This window comes from Ascaphus truei, chromosome 4 (genome assembly GCF_040206685.1).
Source record: "Ascaphus truei isolate aAscTru1 chromosome 4, aAscTru1.hap1, whole genome shotgun sequence".
Classification (NCBI taxonomy): domain Eukaryota; kingdom Metazoa; phylum Chordata; class Amphibia; order Anura; family Ascaphidae; genus Ascaphus; species Ascaphus truei.
In genome coordinates, this window is record NC_134486.1 from 354,764,085 (window position 1) to 354,784,678 (window position 20,594).

The window sequence follows — 20,594 nt, forward strand, 5'->3', positions numbered from 1 at the left end:
TACGACTCAAATAAAGATTTTTATTATTCACTCACTCCTCCCATTCAACACTGTGTTCCTAGGTACACCTGTTAATATATGTAGTGTGTGAGTGCTCTCCTTGGGGTTCTTTTTCTTTCGTTGCTATATATATCCCTGTTTCCCCTGATAGTAGCACCACCACTCCAGGTACTTCCATTTAGCAGTAGCGAGGATCTCCCCCCCCCCCCCTCCCCTCAAGTTGCTAATTTGAGACTACCCTGTTGTCCGAGCCTAACGTACCAAATGTTTGATCTGAGCTGCCATAGCGTTATCACAGTGCATAGGATTGGGAGATACATCCTTGGAAGATCACCAGAAAGGATAACAATTTAGCATTTTAGAATGCAGTTATCGGCTGATCATAAAATAAGAGATGTGTAAGTCTGTCCTGAAGAAAAGTGTTCTTTTAAAATGCATATATGTAAAAAAAAAAAAATACTACATTTTTGCTTTTTTTTTTTTTTTTTTCCGATAACCACTTTGTTTGTGACCTTTGAGGTCAACGTTATATATTCACAATTAGTTGTTATTGGAAAATTAAGTTTTTAGTAATTAACTTAAAATAATTGCAGATATTGGACAACTTGGAGAAAGGCCTCGCTGAAGATGGCAGCATGATTACCCTGACTCAAAGTAACAGACATGGCAAGTATTTTTTATTTGCTTCTCTGTGTTTACAAATTATGCACCGTCTGTCCAAAGGGGAACGCATGTCAAACTGCACAGAGGAATATGAAGTAACCATATTAAGTAACAACAGTATATTGGGAATGTCTGCTAAAACGTCACCATGTACATCTTCTAACAAAAGCTAGTTCTACATGCATGACAATACATACAGTATGTAATCAAATTCTACTTGAAAAATGACCAAAATCTAGAGAAAATTTTGGGAGACCTAGAAGTAAACAAATGGGAAGTGAGTTTTCTGCTTAGCATAACTACTGTATGTACCTGCCACCACATTCTGTGTATTACCACTTTAGTTTTGCATTTCCAAGCTTGAAAAGCTGTTGCTGCCCCCCCCCCTACCCCTTTGTTTCCCAATTTATTTTGATGTATTAACTTGGCAAGGAATATGTGTACAAAGATGTTCAGCAATCTGTCAACAGAATTTTCTTGTCAACTAGGTATTGTTATATCTTTGTGAGAACCCAATAAAATGTAAGTTACAAAAAAAAAAATAATAATAATAAATGGACTAAACTATTTTTATATGCTAATCTCATTTGATCTTAATTCTGATGTTCTGTCCTCTGTTCCAATGGACAAAGTTGTTGATGGCATCGCTAATATCCATATGGTTCTAGGGATGAAAGAAATAGATCAGTTAACAGACAACTTCTTTACCCCTCAATATAAAACACCCACACAAATCCTCTATTCACACCCTCTATCTACTACTTCCTGCAGCTGGGGATCTCCCCTAAGGCTGAGTCCAGGGTCAGCGCTTAGGCGCTGCGGCGCGCTGACGCTTGTCAGTGAGCCCCTGCAGCCGCAATGAGAGCGGCTTTAGCAGGGGCACGCGTCCGCAGGCCGGCGGAGGCGTAGGTCTTAACAAATTTCTAGTTTGAGCGCTCATGGGAGCGCAGGGCAGGTCACGTGAGCGGTTCGCCCAATGAGAGCGTACCAGCTCTGTGATGTCACTGGCCCGCCCCCCGATACGCCCCCGGACGGCGCGCGAACTAAGGCCAGGGAATGCACCCGCTTTCCCTCAGCGCACCTCCGCACGGCTGCAGTTACCATGGACTCAGCCTAAGGCTAAAGCCCCTCACGGCCGCCTTGCTTGCCGGCGGCACGTGCAATTCACTGCACCGTGATCTGCGGTCTGCAGTGAATTTTTTTCCGGCGGGTGGGGGGGGCGCGGCCATGACGTGAGGGGGCGGGACCGCCCCACAGCGCAGCACTGCAGCCACCCCATGGCACCCTCAGGCCCCATGGCACCCTCGGCCCCCTCAGCCCCATGGCACCCTCGGCCCCATGGCACCCTCAGCCCCATGGCACCCTCCGCCCCCTCAGCCCCATGGCACCCTCCGCCCCCTCAGCCCCATGGCACCCTCCGCCCCCTCAGCCCCATGGCACCCTCCGCCCCCTCAGCCCCATGGCACCCTCCGCACCCTCAGCCCCATGGCACCCTCCGCCCCCTCAGCCCCATCGCACCCTCCGCCCCCTCAGCCCCATGGCACCCTCCGCCCCCTCAGCCCCATGACACCCTCTGCCCCCTCAGCCCCATGGCATCCTCCGACCCTCAGACCCTCGGCACCCTCACACACTCACAGGCACCCTCACACACTCACAGGCACCCTCACACACTCACAGGCACCCTCACACACTCACAGGCACCCTCACACACACACAGGCTCACTGGCACTCACACACACACAAATACACACGGGGGGTGAATCGGAGGGGGATCAGAGCAGGAGGGGAATCGGAAGGGGGATCGGAGCAGGGGGGAGAATGGAAGGGAGGGGGATCGGAGCAGGGGGGAAATCGGAACGGGAGGGTGAATGGAACGGGGGGATCGGAGCAGAGGGGGGAAATCGGAGCAGGGGGGTGAATGGAACGGGGGGATCGGAGCAGGGGGGGGGGAGTCGAATTGGCTGCTGGGATCCAATCCGTGATTGGTTCCCTTGCATGCCACGTGACGCGGCACTCGCCGAAATCACAAGCTCCTTGTAGCTCCGGCTGGCTGACGCGTCACAGCATGCAGTCAGCCACGCCGGAAGGAGCCAGCGGGCACCTCAAGAACAGAGGCAAGCAGCTGGTGGTCCACGGCCGCGCGCACCGTTGGCCGCAGCGGGACCAAAGCCTAAGCCTGAAGCCAGACATACACACCTGATTTCACACATGCCTCCCTGTCATCTCTTCCCCTGTAAAGTGTGTTAACCCTCATTTTAATACTGATTAACCTTAAAACTTGGCCCACAAATCAAGCATCCTAATAGCCTGCACTCATGGTTACTGTCCCACAGTCTGTCACTCCTACCACCCATTGTGACCAAGCACTGCCATCTACAGCACTTATTCCCTCACCTGCTGTCTCTGTAAATTCCCCTCTAATCTCTTAGATTGTAAAATCTTCGGGGCAGGGATTTCCTTTCCTATTGTCTGATTTTGCTGCACTTATTGTATTATTATAATTCCCTGTACTGTATTCTTTGTGAAGCGCTGAGTACACTTTTAGCCCTATATAAATAAAGACATACAATACAACACAGACAAGTCATGGTGAGTAAAACGTGACAAACCCCCCCTGTATACAGAATGCAGCATGGTAAAGAACACCTGTGAGCGCATTCTCTTGTCTCAGACAGGTCACCAATCTGCCTTAGCCCATACTCAAAAAGCACACATTGCTTCCCCAGCAGCGAGGGACTCTGGGTAATGACGTTCAAATGAGCACTCAAATTTCATAACTTTTTTGCTTTGTATGCACTTCAATGTGGATCCCTTTAAACTTACCATATTACACAGCTTTTACAGCAACGCCTGGGTCCAAGAAGTGCATGGCCAGCAAACTCGCAGACAGCTGTTTCATCCTTTTGGCCATGTATTGTGTAGCATGTCATAGATAGTTATGGGTTAAGTAGAACAAAATCATGCTACACTCTGTCACAATGTGGTTAGGAGTGCATTTTGATAGTTTTTATTTTGCAGATCTGAGCACAACGTCTAGGGGAAATCCGCTTTGTCAGGTGCACAGATTGTGTGTAGGTTAAGGCAGGAGTGCGCAAACTGGGGGGGCAGTGCACTGGGGGGTGCGGTAGTTGCAGAGGCCACTGCACTCTTCCCCAATGTATTTCAATTAAATGCCAGGGGACCGTGCGAGGCCTCTGCAACTTCACTTACCGTGATTCAGTCGGCTTCGGCAACACGTCGCCGTGGGGACGCGGTGTCAAATTACGCTGCAGGGTCACGTGCCACAACGTCACATGATCCCGCTGCGTCATTTGACGCTTCAGACCTGGTAAGGGGGGCGTGAGCAGGGGAGGAGAGCCGTCAGGGAGGCGCAAGGCAAAATGTTTGCGCACCCCTGGGTTAAGGCAAGCTTTGGGAACCTGCCTGAGACATCAATCTGCTGATATGTCCTTGATCATACTGTACTCGGTACAGTAGAGTTTTTGTCACTTTTTACTCCCCATAATGTTTGTGTGCCTTGTATGTAACGATAAGAGGGTATCTTTTTATTTTTTTGCAAGCTTTCCTGTAGCATGTGCTTATTATTTGTTTCTTTCATTATGCCTTCTATCTATTCTTTCCAAACACATACATCAAGTCCCATGTTTGATGTTAATGCAACATTTTCCCCAAGGTAGTTAGTGCGATTGCTTGCAAGATGATACAAAATTAACCATTTATAATATAGTTATGTATCCATTAATACATTCCTGTTAGTGTGTGTAATACATAAGGACTGCCAAGATTGGAGAGGGCACACAAGCTGATCGATTGGAAAGCCAACTACAATAACCGTTTCACCCACAGAGAGTCACAAAATAGATTGGAAGTCATTTTGGAAGACTTGTGGATTTAGAAAATGAGCTCTGGGTTAGCCAAGTATAGAAGGTCAATAAATTCTCTGGGCAAGTATTCCCACTGTAAGCCAGAAGCTCAACATTGCTGCAAAGCTGAAATCTGTGGTGCATATATATCTCTCATGTTTGGTTATAAATTATAGAACGCCCTTCCATGCGAGGTCCAGTTTGGCCAGCCATCACTTAAATCATTCTTCAAAATGCATCCCTTAAGGACATAGCCAAGTTAAATGCCAGTATTTTCTGCTTCCAAATATCTCTGTTATCTAATTGGTGAAATTGGATGCTGCCTTTTAGAGAACATTTGATGGTTGGAGAGCTGCCGAAAAGATATTTTAATTTGAATGTGATTTATTGAATGAAACATGAGCGTTGGAGACTGGACTGGATTTTAAATCCTATAGAAGCACAAAACAGGACATGCATACCAATGCAAGATAGGAGAACTGTGAGAGAGCTACTGTACTAAATATGGTAAAAAAAAAAAAAAAAAAAAAAAAACGCCGTATATAAGGCAGTGCTAAAATACAGATGATAAAGGAAAATTATTATAAGTTTAAAGATTAACTATACTAAAGCATACAAGCTTATATTGTGTGTGTGTGTGTGTGTGTGTGTGTGTGTGTGTGTGTGTGTGTGTGTGTGTGTGTGTGTGTGTGTGTGTGTGTGTGTGTGTGTGTGTGTGTGTGTGTGTGTGTGTGTGTGTGTGTGTGTGTGTGTGAAGCTTGTATGCTTTGAAATGAGAGCGGGGGTGGGCAGTCATGAAGCGCTTTGTCCCCCCCGCACCTCACGGCTCTCCCCCATCGCGCCTTACTCCCCCACCAGACTAAGGCCTCGGTCCCGCTGCGCTCGTTGGCGCGGGCGGCGGGTCGCGAGTTCCCCACCAGCAGGGGAATCCTCGCGAGCCGGTCCCCCCTGGCTGCACAGAGCACTACACGCTGTAGCGCGTCAGCCGCTGGAGACACCAGAGAATGGTGTTTTCTAGCGTTGACGCGTGACGTGTGTGGCTGTGAGCCAATGGGGAGGGGAGGCTTCGGGAGGAGGAGAGGCTTCGGGGAGCGGGGAGGAGTGTGGAGTGAAAGCAGGTGAGTGCCTTTCTCTGTGTGTGTGTCTGAGTGCGTGCCTGTCTGTGTGTGTATGTGTCTGAGTGCGTGAGTGCCTGTCTGTGTGTGTGTGTGTGTGCCCGAGTGCCTGCCTCTGTCTGTGTGTGTGTGTGTATGAGTGCGTGAGTGCCTGCCTGTGTGTGCGCGCGCGCGTGTGTGTGTGTATGCTGTGTATGTCAGGTGCGCTGACTCTGGGAGCGGGGCCTTAGCCTAAGTAGAACAGTGCCGACTGACCTATCAGTCACCGCCACAACCTATCCTTGCGCAAGTAAAACAGGATATGTTGCGTCAATGACTGACAGGTCACTCAGCACTGTGCCACCAAATAGGTGCCAGAGGTACGTTTGTAGGCGCACAGGGTGACCAGGCAGATTTTTCCATCCTTGCTGAAGACTCGCCTATATTTATCTACACCTGCAGTACAGTCAGTCGCAAATCACTGAGTGCCTATCAGCAATGTTTGCCCGGATAACCCGTCATCACCTGAAGCTTAACATGGCTAAGACAAAGCTCCTCATATTTCCTCCCGAACCCGGCTCAATTGTTCCCTTCTCCAATACAATCAATAGCAACGCTGTCCACCCAGTCTTGCAAACACATATATACAGTGGTCGACAAATCACCAAAAAATCTACTCGCCACCTAGTACCACACGTGTGCTGCTTGGGTCAATAGGAGCTCGCCACGATGTTAAATCCACTCGCCCGGGTGTGCAAATGTATAGGTTTGTCGAACACTGTGTATATATATATATATATATATATATATATATATATATATATATATATATATATATATATATATATATAGCGATATTATAAATGTTTACAGAGCAGACCGTGTACCAAGTTCTTTACAAAATTACAATGCAAGGTAAATAAAGCACAAACAATGAATATAAGAGTAGTAATTAAATGACAACATAAGACAAAGAGGGGCCCTGCCCACAGAGCTTACGATCTAAATGGTAGGTTTCAGACATACTGACACATGAGTAAAAGTACAGTCACAGAGTTCAAGTGCATCTCGAACCAGTAGTAGAGGTGGGGTTTTTAAGGGGTGAATTTCCAGTTGGGCATTTGAGTGGAAAAGCGTTCGATGGGTAGGAAGAGATTGGTGAAAAAGTATTAGAATGGGACAGGGCTATAGGGTTAAAAGTTGCAAAAATTAGACCATCTTGGGTTAAGCGTAAGAGGCGAGTAGGGGTGTAATGAGAGATCCCAGTAAAGATATGAAGGTGCAGAGCCTTAAAGAAGATAATTTAGTAGTTTATTCAGAAATTAACATGAAGCCAGCAGAGAGATTTCAGGCAGTTAGAAGCAGGTACGTGTCTTGAAGAGATGATTTGACCAGCAGCATTTTGAATGCATTATATGGGAGAGATGTTTGAGACAGGTAGGCCAGATATAATGTTGTAATAGTCCATATGGGAGAAAACAAGGGCTTGTTTTAGTGGTTGTGGAAAATAGGAAGGGGCGTATCTTAACAATGTTGCGAAGGAAAAAACGCCAAGATTTAGTAACAATGTTTACAAGGGGAGAAAGACATGGAGGAGCTGCATGTAACCCCTGGGTGGCGTGTTTGCAAGACTGGGTGGACAGCGGTGCTATTGATTGTATTGGAGAAGGGAACAATTGAGCCGGGTTCGGGAGGAAATATGAGGAGCTTTGTCTTAGCCATGTTAAGCTTCAGGTGATGACGGGTTATCCGGGCAAACATTGCTGATAGGCACTCAGCAATTTGCGACTGACTGTACTGCGGGTGTAGATAAATATAGGTGAGTCTTCAGCAAGGATGGAAAAATCTGCCTGGTCACCCTGTGCGCCTACAAACGTACCTCTGGCACCTATTTGGTGGCACAGTGCTGAGTGACCTGTCAGTCATTGACGCAACGTATCCTGTTTTACTTGCGCAAGGATAGGTTGTGGCGGTGACTGATAGGTCAGTCGGCACTGTTCTACTTAGTCTGGTGGGGGAGTAAGGCGCGATGGGGGAGAGCCGTGAGGTGCGGGGGGGACAAAGCGCTCCATGACTGCCCACCCCCGCTCTCATTTCTGCCAGTGCAGCTAACTGGTGGGGGGAGGGGAGTCGGTGTTGGCATCCATGTGTGTCACAAATGCACAGTGACGCACACAGCTACTATAGCGGATGGAGGAGTGGCAGGGGACAGACAGCCCCTCCCTGTCCCTTTCCCCCCGCCTTCTTCACACTCTGCGCTCCTAAAATTTAGACATTTTCCTACGTTTTCGTTTATATATTTTTCTACCCCTGGTCATCAGCATAGAGCCATGATAACTGAATTCAAAGGAGTCAATGAGGTCACCCAGCAAGAGCATGTATAGTGCGTAAAGTAGAGGGCATAAAACAGAGCCTATAGAGAGATCCATAGGGTTAGAGGAAGAGTTGGCCAAAGAGACACTGAGCAGTAAGAGGAGAACCAGGACAAAACTGCCACAGATGCAAATGTGTAGGATAAGCTGTACCATATCAAAAGCGAGGAGAGGTCCAGAAGAATCAGAATGGAGCAGTTTCCTAGAGATGAGGTAATTTGCTACTTCGAGTGTGAATTCTGTTGGGTATGCTGTGCGGACGTCCGATTTTAGAGAGTGTCAAGTAGGTTATGGGAGTTGAGAAAGTGAAGTAGCATAAAGAAAAAATATTTCCAGAAGCTGAGGCAAGAAAGAAACAGTTAGAAGTGGATGTAGGGTCAAGGATGTTATTTTTCAGAATAAGTTTAAAAATAGCGTGTTTAAAAAGAGATGGAAAAGTGCCAGAGAAAAGAGCTTAGATATGAGTGAGGATGGGGACAGAGGAGAAGCGAGGGGTTTAAGAAGATGGGAGAGAATGTGTTGGAGCTTGAGGAGAACAGCTGAGGACACCTCTGTAATTTCAGAAAAGGCATCAAAGGCAGAAGGAGGGGTCTAAAAGGGATTGGAATAATTGGCAGTGTCTTGAGGTACTGTATAATGAATTTAGTGGAGGTCAAAGAAGGGATGCAAAGACAGAAGAGAAGGCGTGGGTTCTGTATTTGTACCTGTTTAAAAGAGAGGTGACTTTCGCTCTGTTTGACAAGAAAAAGACCAGAGCTAAAGCACGATAGAATTAATTTGTAGTAAAGGAAATCTGCTAGGGTTTGATTACCTCTAGAGCCGAGGTTGGCAACCCTATCGCCAATCGCCACAAGTGACAAATTGGACATGAAAGTGTTGCGAATTTGAGTTTGCCAGTTCCCACAGTAAAATAAACTTTTTCCTGACGGCGTGTGTTGGTTTCCGTTTCCACTTTCTGACACAACACAGCCATCCAATACTCCCCTCTGCCTTCAGTTGGAGTCTAGACCCGACCTTGAACTGTTATTTTTTTTTCAAAATTCCAATTTCTCCCCGAGAGATGGATAAGTGGGTGATTCAGAAACGAAGAGAACCAGCAACAGGTGATAGTGCTGAGGTGAGTGAAGCAGCCTATTTTGATCTGGTTTAATACTGATTGGCCGGCGAACAGCAATTCTACTTGTTGCCAAGTAGAACAAAGAAAAACCAGTCAAACAAATATATAAGGGAACCAACAAGTGCACTGTAAAAAGTGCACTTAAAAAAGAAGGGTTAACTTAAAAGAACCCTTGATGGGGGATACTGAGCAGAGCACCCCGCCTAACGCCCACTGGGAGGCAAACTCCGAAACCGTCCTAGCGGACTCGGCGTACGTGAACTCTGCCCGAATACGGGAGTGCACCAGCGCCCGGAACACTGCCACGATGTTCGTTGGGACCCCCCTCTCCAAACGCTGTTTCCTGGTCTTGTAAATGGCTACCTTAGCCACTGCCAGGAGCAGGTTGACTAGGAGATCCCTAGTCTTATTGTCTCGGGACACTGGGCACCCAAAAATAAAATGATGAGGGGAAAAACCCAGCCAGAACTGCAGAAGAAGGCTCCTCAAGGTGGATAAGAGGGGCTGCAGTCTGGCGCAGCTCAGATAAATGTGGAATACGGACTCCCGCTCGCCACAGAAGGGACAGGCGGCGGGGGAGTCCGTGAAGTGTGCCAAATACTCTCCTGTGCTCAGTGCACCGTGGAGGACCCTCCAACTCAAATCCCCGGCGGGACGGGGAACCAAAGCTGAATAGAGCTCTCTCCAACGGGGTCTCTCGCCCTCGTTCCCAAAAAATACCCGCCTCCAGATGGTATCTGGGCGGGTGACAAGGGCGAGGTAGTGCACTATATGGAGCACCAGAGAATACAGGACTTTCCTCGGCATGCCGCGAAAACATGCCGGGGACATATCCCCCAACCTCAGCAGAGGCTCAAGAGGAGCCCGAGGGGGTTGCCGTGGTTTGGGTTCCACGCATAGATCCGGAGAGCTAGGATTGAAAGGTTGACAAGGCTCTCCGGTCTGCAATACCCCCTCGATGAAGGTGCGTGAGTCGGGGTGGATGGCATCTTTAATCTCCTGGATCAAACGACGAGGGACGCGGGCAGTAAGCAGACCCATACGGGGCGCGAGCTCCTCTGCTCCTACCCAGTCCCGCCGCTCATAGTCCAGGAGATCCCCGACTCTGGTCACCTGCGCCAGGATTAGCCGGCGGCAAATAGAGGGTGAATCCAACATCCGAGCCCCCACTGCCGGATTATACAGCAGGGGCTCAGCGAGGAAATCAACCCCCGCCGCCTGTTCCTTCCTGGTCGCTGAGACCAGTTTCCAGGCCTTCAGTAAGTCCCGGTAGTATGCCGGCAGCACCGAGAGGTTTCTACCTAAACCCTCGGGCCTGATGAAAAAAAGTTGCCGGTCATACCTCATATTGTGCAGCTGGCGAAAGAAAAAGGTTGCCAGCTGGCACCACTGCGGAGACGGATCTGCGAATAGGTATCTCTGCAGGTACTGGAGGCGGAAAGTGTGTAACTGGGAGCGGACACACACCACTCCCTGTCCACCCTCCTCCATCTCTCGAAGGAAGTTGATGCGGGATCGCACATACGCCCCCCGAGCTCTCCGATCTTCCAAGTCCCGGAGAGTGCACTTCCTCTCCACGTACATACTCTGCAGGTATTGGTCTCCTGCCACAGACAGCCGCTTCTCGAGATCGAGCACCTCCTCCCTGAGGGCCTCGATCTCAGCATCACGCTGCCCGCTGGCACCTTTTGTGTACTCCTGATACACCAGGCGCAGATGAACCTTGCCCACGTCCCACCACTGCTCTAACGTGGCAAAGTCTGACCTGCAACCTCTCCAGGCCATCCAAACGTCTCGGACCGTCGTCGCAAACCCCTTGTCCTTCCACAACGTATTGTTGAAGTGCCAATATGCGGCCGAGGGTGCTGCAGGTAGCAGCGTCACCGTCACGGACGCACAATTATGGTCCGAAAACGGCGCCAGCCTAATGGCACTGGACTGGGCTCGTGACAGGCTGTGGCTGGAAATATACAGCCTGTCGATCCGGGACCAGGACATCCGTTCACCCCTAAACACCCTAACATGGGTGAACTCAGTGGATGCCTCAGGATGTTGTTCTCGCCAGACGTCTATAAAGAAGTAGCGGGTGATGACCTCCCGCAAGGCCGACGCAGAACACGGGTGTGGCTCCGGACCATTCCGGTCTTTCCGAGCCTCGAGGGTACAGTTAAAATCACCCCCGAGCACCACGTATTCATCCGCGTCGACTGTCTCCAGGTATTCAGACATTCTGACGAAGAACTGCCTTCTCAGGGGTCCGGTGGCAGGAGCATACACGTTCAGGAAATTAAACGTGTAGTCCTCGTGTCGGACCCTGATATGCAACAGGCGACCTGGAACAACAGCTTTGGCAAGCAGCAGCTCAGGTTGAAAGGATTCGGAGAACAGGGTCACCACCCCACAAGATGTCGAAGTGAGGTGGCTGAAAAAGACCTTGCCTCGCCACTCCAGATGCCAGCTGGCTTCAGCATCTGGAGTGGTATGGGTTTCCTGCAGGAAACTCACAGAATACTTTCCCTTTTTGTAAAAAGGAGAGTACCTGGAACCTGCGAAACCCGTCCTTACATCCATTTACGTTTAGCGTACCGATGCTCAAAGCCATTGGTAATCAAGAGTCTTGCTTCCCATAGGCGCTCAGGGTACTATACCCCGAGAAGCCTTTACGTGCTCTCGCAACACTTTGTTAAACTTTAGGACCCGAGTATGTTCGATAGTCCCGGAAAGTTTGGCCTTGTGGTTAGCCTTGATATATACTCTGAGAGAGTGGAGAATGACCAAAGCATCCTTCCACCTCTCAAGGGCCAACATGAGGAGCGTGCTATCACTGGGTGCTCCTTTATTTATTTATAAAATGTTGTACCAGGAAGTAATACATTGAGAGTTACCTCTCGTTTTCAAGTATGTCCTGGGCACAGAGTTATGACAAATACATGGTTACAAATATATAGTTACAATGAGTGGAAAGGGTTATACAGTATATTATATACAAGACATAGTATGCACAGTTAAATATAATATATACTGTATTATAGGTGGATAAGAGTTACAGACCAGATTAAAATGTGAGACAGCTTTAGTTTTGAAAGAACTTAGACTGATGGCGCCTGTGAGAGTCTCGGGTAGACTGTTCGCAGTGATGTGTATTGTAGTTGCATTGGAGGACAAAGTGGCATATTGAGTTGTAGAGGGTATCAAGTTTGCCAAGGTGAGTTTGGGGTGCCGTGCCATATATTATGTCCCCATAGTCTATAATTGGCATCAGCATCTGCTGTGCGATGTTCTTTCTGACCAGCAGAATTAGGAAGGATTTGTCCCTATATAGTACACCTAGTTTGGCATAGGTTTTGGGTGTCTGGGTATCAATGTGCAACCCAAATGTTGAATGGGAGTCAAACCATATGCCCAAATATTTGAAACTAGTAACAGGGGCTCCTTTTCCCTCTTCACACTAATGCATGAAATCACTTCCTTGGTACAGATAGGAAAACTGCTACTGCTTGCCCGTCAGCAAATTTAAGACGAGAATAATTGGGGGCCCAAAAAACTTTAGGGCAGCAATCCATTCTGCCTTTTCTTGTATATTTTATCCTCATTTAAAAGAAGGGGTCCCACAGGGCTGATCCTCAGCACTCCAAGAACCCTGATTTCTGGTTCATTTAAATACTCTCTTCTTTAATCATCCTTGCCTAGACAAGTTTGTTTTTTTAACCCAGAGAAACATGTGTTTGAGGTCAGCCTCACACTGGCGGCCAATAGAAAGCCTGTGACATATACACATACACAATCTCACGATTGTGAGATTACATTGCAGCTTCTGATTGGGTGAAATTTTTGGCCCAGCTCCACAAAAGGGTCTTAAGCTTTAGCGGCTTTTTTATTTTTATTTTCCTCGGACCCTCGCAAACTTTTGGGGGTTATGGAGGCAGGAAGTCTTACTACATCTGTAAAGACTACTTCATAGCACTTCTCTGCGTCTTCGTTGGTATCATGAGGAGCTAACCACAATGTACTTCGTTGTTTTATATTTTCCGGATCCATCAGGACTTTATATTATTGCATCAGATTTGGAATATGTCACGTTTGTCTACTTTGCTCACTGTCTCTACATATTGTTTAATTTGTATTTTTTTACCTTTTGACTCTTTTCCGTTTCCATCTCCTTTATTTCTACTTTTTAAGTCCTGTCACAGGCCATTTAGCGTTACGATTGCCTGTTGATTTGGTCCTTTCATGTTTATATAGTATTGGAGTGTTTTATGGTTTTTTGTTTTTTTTTTAATATTTACTACAGATGGAGGAATTATTTACTAAAAAAAATGTATCATTTATAGTTGTTGTTTTTTTGCTATAAATCATAAGGACAAGCTTTTGTGCGCTCGGATCCTACACCTCGTTTTTTCTGCTTTATAATAATTATAATAATTATCCGGTACTTTCCTTTATTCCGTCAGAATATCATGTGCACTGATGGGCCAAGGCTGAATGTGAGAAGGGAATTTCTGTTCCAAATGCTTGGAGTCTAATCCGCAAATACAAATACCGCTTTGAGACATGCAAATGTGCTCACGACATGGCTGCAACCCTGCCTTTCATCATTATCTCTTAGTATGCAATGCTTCCACTGCAGCCTGGGATTCTGGGAAATGACATGCAAATGAGCACTCAAGGTGTCACCTTTTGACGTGTATACGGATTATTTGAGGGATTCACAGGAGTCCGTAGAAATGGCGTGATTCTGTTGTAGCAGAGGCTAATGTAATAGATTTCATTTGAGAGGTTCCTTGAAGTGTGGGACGTCTTCAGCTGAGACACAAATTGTTGGGGGGCGAGGTGTTTGTGATGGTAAGGTCATCCAGAAGGAGAGGGGCAGTATAGACGAAGGTTTTCAGAGACAGCACAGTTGGTTAGCCTGAAGCGGAGAACTGTGAAACAGCTTTCACTGCATTCTTATATATTTCCAGAATTGTTTTTTTTTTCATCTCTCTGCAGATTTAAAATCAATGCTGTTAGATTTCTTCTTCCCCTTTGTCAGACACATGCTTAGGCTTTCAATTGATTTTAGTGAGATGCAGTTAATAATGTCATTTTTTTTATCATATATTTTGAAGTAACACCTAAGGCTGTGACTATGCAGCCGAACTGCAGGGCGCGCGCATCTGTGACGTCACAGAGCGACATGTGCACAAGCACATGCTACTGCATGCACGTCTGCAGGCTGAAATCTGTTTTCTGATTGGACGGCGGCATCACGTGACGCATGCAGTCGCAACCCGAAAACACATTTTGAAAACGCTCCAACTGTCTCCCGCTTTGCAGTAGCAAGCGGGAAGACAGTTGCATTTGGTATAGGTAGTTTTCACTGCCCCTACCAAATTATTTTCGCTGTGCGCAGTGTCACTACGGGCGACACCACAGGCGTTTTTCTGTATAATCGCAGCCTTAGCTAGTTTGTCTCTGTCATTCACATTGCCACTCATTACCCCGGTTTTGTTTAGCAGTGTTAGTATGCTGTACGTAGCAGAATAATACATCCACTCTGAATTTCTCTCCATTAAAGAGCTTTCCCTCTTGGTGCTTCAATAGGGTTATAGTTACTACCCCACCACTGATATTAAGTGGGAGTCTCCCACTTCAGAGGGCAGTCAATTTACCAAAAGACTACTTTCCTCTTGACTAACCCTTTACTGCCTCTTGGCAGCGAAGAAGGTTAAGGCTGAGGCCCCAGTACCTCCGTTGCACGCGCGCCCGCGAGACTGGCGGCGCGTGCAGCCAATTCCCCGGTCTGCAGGGGGCTGCAGACCAAAAAACCGGGGGGGGGGGGGAGTGACGAGGGAGTGACGGGGGTGCAGCCATGACGTCACCCGGCAGGTTCGCCCTCATTGGCTGAACCGCCGAGGGCGTAGCTTAGCGCTCGGTAGAGAGTCCTGCTCTCGATTCCCCCTCGCAGCGGCCCCGGCGCCATTGAGGGGAGGGCTCTCGTCCCTGCAGCGTCCGCCACAGCGGGCGCTGCAGTAGCCAGCGGGGACCAGCCCTAACAGGCTTTCAGCATGTTAATAATCACATGGAAGAGCGCTACAGAAGAAAATTAAAATTTCCTAACTGAAACACAAAGGGGCATATAGCGCTCGCTCCCTTGAGAGTCAAATATACAGAGTACATTTGATGAGAATACCCTCACTAAAGCAAACTTGCAACAGCAATCAACAAAGTTGTTTTGACATTTTAATTCCAATTGTGTTGCAGATAAGTATACAACGTTTCAGGGTTTGTCCATTCGACAAATACAAATAATAATTCCTGCACCGACATTACAGAACTACAAACGGCAAGTGCCTAATTAGCCACCATTTTGATTTGAGAAAACCCACACTTACACGTGCAACTAGATAATTGGGCATCTTGTACGCCATCCTGCCAGCAGAAATAAGCTTGTGACCAGACGAGACATGTGGCAGGATCATTTTCTGACCACTAGACGCTTGATGTTGAGGTTGGAATTAGGAGGGCAGGTATTCCTATACATATGGATTGTTTTCTACTTTGCAGCACTGTTTGACATTGTGTTACTTGGTACTATGTTTCCACTTATCGAGAGACGCAGAAAATATTGCAGCAGACGCCAGTCTTTCATTGTGTGGGATTTAGTCTTATTTGGAGAGAGAAAAATTTAAATGTGTGCCACAGATTTTGTCCCATGTAACCCTTTTGGCACTGGTAGGTTTCACAATATTGTGGGCCAATGCATTGCTGATCCTGTCGGCGCTGAATATTAAAGAAGTGAGCCTCTTTGATGTTATAACATTGGCAGATGCTCAGCTCCGTGTAGCTGCCAGATAGAGAACAATAGAGAGGGAGTAGTTGAGCTCAGCGGGTTTTCTCCTGTTTCGTGCTTCTAAAAACAAGAGCGGCATCTATATGGCTCGCACATCGCGATCTCTGCTTACATGCTGGCATGACGGTAATTTTGCATACGTTCCGCATGCTTGTATCCTATGTTTTCCAGTAAAAGATGAGACTTATTGTATGGTGCACATCATGTATATATACAGTATGCATGGTAATGTTTTTTCAGAGCACTGAATTGTTGTCATTGTAATTAGGTATTTCTGCTGATGGGAGAGGTTGCAGACTGCTTTGCATGGCTGCATCATCATTGCAGACTTCCTAATCCGTGAACGATTCAAGCTAGTCCCCCGTGAAAGGGAAAAAACAAACATATTTTTTTTCTTTTTTCCTTTTGTCTTGACTTGCAGCCTGCAGGGTATTAAAAATTCTAGCCTGAAACCCAGCAGTGTTAACAAGGGGGATCTTTTAAATCAGAATTCACAGGACCAATGATTGATGGCTAGAAAGAACCTCTAATTTATTTGTGCACATTCACGAGCTGATCCTCTTTTTTGCAGCCTCTGTTCAGCTGTGGAGGTCACGTCTGGGCCGGGTGATGTACTCCATGGCAAACTGTCTGCTAATGATGAAGGTACGTGGGCGGCAGCAAACCGAGTTACCGTATATACAGGAGTAGAATGCTAAGAGGGGGATGGAAACCTGAGACGCTCTAATCCTGCCTAAAGTACACGTTCAGAATACAGACAAAGGAATCTCTTTAGTAGCGTGGTTAACGGCTGGGTTTTATTTCATTCACCTTTTTTATTTTGAATATATATTTTGCAGAAAAGAATGTAAGCGTGCGATACTGTGTGCTGTTTTTTTTTTTTAATAGTGTAGCTTTTTTAGGTATTTGAAGGCAAAAAATGCAGTAATTACTTTGGCATTTTTCTCTGCTCATTTCTGACCACTATGCAATTTATGATACTTAAAGGCACGCAGCCCAGCGTCAATACCCAGGCAAAGGCAAGCAGCCCAGCGTTCATACCCGGGCAAAGGCACGCCGCCTAGCATACATACCCGGGCAAAGGCACGCCGCCTAGCATACATACCCGGGCAAAGGCACGCAGCCCAGCGTCAATACCCAGGTAAAGGCACGCAGCCCAGCGTTCATACCCGGGCAAAGGCACGCAGCCTAGCATACATACCCGAGCAAAGGCACGCCGCCTAGCATACATACCCGGGCAAAGGCACGCCGCCTGGCATACATACCCGGGCAAAGGCACGCAGCCTAGCATACATACCCGGGCAAAGGCACGCCGCCTAGCATACATACCCGGGCAAAGGCACGCCGCCTGGCATACATACCCGGGCAAAGGCACGCAGCCTAGCATACATACCCGAGCAAAGGCACGCCGCCTGGCATACATACCTGGGCAAAGGCACGCCGCCTAGCATACATACCCGGGCAAAGGCACGCCGCCCGGCGTAAATACCCAGGCAAAGGCACGCAGCCCAGCGTAAATACCCAGGCAAAGGCACGCAGCCCAGCGTTCATTCCCGGGCAAAGGCACGCCGCCTGGCATACATACCCCGGCAAAGGCACGCATCCCGGCATACATTCCCCGGCAGAGGCACACACCCCAGCGTACATACCCCGGCAAAGGCACGCAGCCCAGCGTACATACCCCGCAAAGGCACGCAGCCCAGTGTAAATACCCCAGCAAAGGCACCCAGCCTAGTGTTCATACCCAGGCAGAGGCACGCAGCCCAGCATACATACCCCGGCAAAGGCACGCAGCCCAGCGTACATACCCCGGCAAAGGCACGCAGCCCAGTGTAAATACCCCAGCAAAGGCACCCAGTCTAGTGTACATACCCAGGCAGAGACACGCAGCCAAGCCTACATACCCCGGCAAAGGCACGCAGCCCAGCGTACATATACCGGCAAAGGCACGCAGCCCATCGTATATACCCAGGCAGAGGCACGCAGCCCAGCGTATATACCCAGGCAGAGGCACGCAGCCCAGCGTATATACCCCTCCCTGCAAAGGCACACAGCCCAGCGTAAATATCCCGGCAAAGGCACGCAGCCCAGCGTTCATACCCTGGCAAAGGCACGCAGCCCAGCGTTCATACCCCGGCAAAGGCACGCAGCCCAGCGTTCATACCCCGGCAAAGGCACGCAGCCCAGCGTAAATATCCCGGCAAAGGCACGCAGCCCAGCGTTCATACCCCGGCAAAGGCACGCAGCCCAGCGTTCATACCCCGGCAAAGGCACGCAGCCCAGCGTTCATACCCCGGCAGAGGCACGCAGCCCAGCGTACATACCCCGGCAAAGGCACGCAGCCCAGCGTACATACCCCGGCAGAGGCACGCAGCCCAGCGTACATACCCCGGCAAAGGCACGCAGCCCAGCGTACATACCCCGGCAAAGGCACGCAGCCCAGTGTACATACCCCTCCCTGCAAAGGCACCCAATCCAGTGTACATACCCCTGCAAAGGCACGCAGCCCAGCGTTCATTCCCGGGCAAAGGCACGCCGCCTGGCATACATACCCCGGCAAAGGCACACACCCCAGCGTACATACCCCGGCAAAGGCACGCAGCCCAGCGTACATACCCCGCAAAGGCACGCAGCCCAGAGTTCATACCCCGCAAAGGCACGCAGCCCAGCGTAAATACCCCGGCAAAGGCACGCAGCTCAGCGTACATACCCCGGCAAAGGCACGCAGCCCAGTGTAAATACCCCAGCAAAGGCACCCAGCCTAGTGTTCATACCCAGGCAGAGGCACGCAGCCCAGCATACATACCCCGGCAAAGGCACGCAGCCCAGCGTACATACCCCGGCAAAGGCACGCAGCCCAGTGTAAATACCCCGGCAAAGGCACGCAGCCCAGCGTACATACCCCGGCAAAGGCACCCAGTCTAGTGTACATACCCAGGCAGAGACACGCAGCCCAGCCTACATACCCCGGCAAAGGCACGCAGCCCAGCGTACATACACCGGCAAAGGCACGCAGTCCAGCGTTCATACCCCGGCAAAGGCACGCAGCCCAGCGTTCATACCCCGGCAAAGGCACGCCGCCTAGCATACATACCCCGGCAGAGGCACGCAGCCCAGCGTTCATACCCCGGCAAAGGCACGCAGCCCAGCGTATATACCCAGGCAGAGGCACGCAGCCCAGCGTACATACCCCTCCCTGCAAAGGCACCCAATCCAGTGTACATACCCCTGCAAAGGCACGCAGCCCAGCGTTCATACCCCGGCAAAGGCACGCCGCCTAGCATACATACCCCGGCAGAGGCACGCAGCCCAGCGTTCATACCCCGGCAAAGGCACGCAGCCCAGTGTACATACCCCTGCAAAGGCACCCAATCCAGTGTACATACCCAGGCAGAGACACGCAGCCCAGCCTACATACCCCGGCAAAGGCACGCAGCCCAGCGTACATACACCGGCAAAGGCACGCAGTCCAGCGTTCATACCCCGGCAAAGGCACGCAGCCCAGCGTTCATACCCCGGCAAAGGCACGCCGCCTAGCATACATACCCCGGCAGAGGCACGCAGCCCAGCGTTCATACCCCGGCAAAGGCACGCAGCCCAGCGTATATACCCAGGCAGAGGCACGCAGCCCAGCGTACATACCCCTCCCTGCAAAGGCACCCAATCCAGTGTACATACCCCTGCAAAGGCACGCAGCCCAGCGTTCATACCCCGGCAAAGGCACGCCGCCTAGCATACATACCCCGGCAGAGGCACGCAGCCCAGCGTTCATACCCCGGCAAAGGCACGCAGCCCAGTGTACATACCCCTGCAAAGGCACCCAATCCAGTGTACATACCCCTGCAAAGGCACGCAGCCCAGCATACATACCGCAGCAAAAAGCCTTTAAATTAGTTAAACCTCTTGAAGAATGAATAGTACCAAAAAAATGTTACCTTTGCACTTAAGAAGTTAAACATGGGACCTTCAGATAGATCGTTATAATCTGTACACATAGATTTCTCAAGGTTATGTAGCGCTGGCAGACTTTTGAAGTAAAACTTGTTTAGCAGCATGAATGTAGTTGATTAGAGACGGAAGTCAGTGGTGATGGAAGTGACATCACTCCTGGCAGAAGAGGCCGTCAGTGTTGCCAGCTTCCACCAGGAGTCAGCGCTGGACATATGGAGGGACACACACACACACGGTGATGTGCCGAACACCATCCCCACCCCCCGTGATGCGGTGAACACCCGCTCCCCCCCAGCCCCCCCCAAAGTGAGCTGCCAAGCACCACCCCCCCCCCCCCCATGTCTGGAGCTTCCCCGGGGGGTGGAGGGAGTCAGGAGTGAGGGGAACAGGACACAGAGAGTGACACGCACACCACACACACACACAGAGAGAGAGACACACACACACTGACTGACTGACACACACACACAAGGAATTCAGTTACTATAAATATAGGAGTGCAAATAGCTAAAACACGCATACTAAGTCAAACTTCTTTGCGTTTTGGCACTAAAATTGTGTTTTTGATTTTTAATTAAAAACATCACCATTACAAATACAATTTCTGTGACAAAACAGGGACAAAAGACAAAAGTTTCACTTAAAATGCATGTGATTGGCGCGCACAATTTTTGTTGCATTGTATTTTTACTAGAGCAATGA

The 20,594-nt window shown here is 49.2% G+C and overlaps 1 protein-coding gene across 2 annotated transcripts in view; it reads left to right on the forward strand.

The window, feature by feature from the left end:
• Positions 1-20,594, forward strand: part of TRAPPC12 (trafficking protein particle complex subunit 12) — a 125,860-nt gene that overhangs the window by 79,908 nt on the left and 25,358 nt on the right. Inside the window, exons 7-8 of one of the 2 annotated variants that reach the window (XM_075598284.1) lie at positions 594-666; positions 16,513-16,586. In XM_075598284.1, the coding sequence (XP_075454399.1) occupies positions 594-666; positions 16,513-16,586 (147 nt within the window). The remainder of the gene's footprint in view (positions 1-593; positions 667-16,512; positions 16,587-20,594) is intronic. The other variant, XR_012801196.1, reaches the window with a different exon arrangement.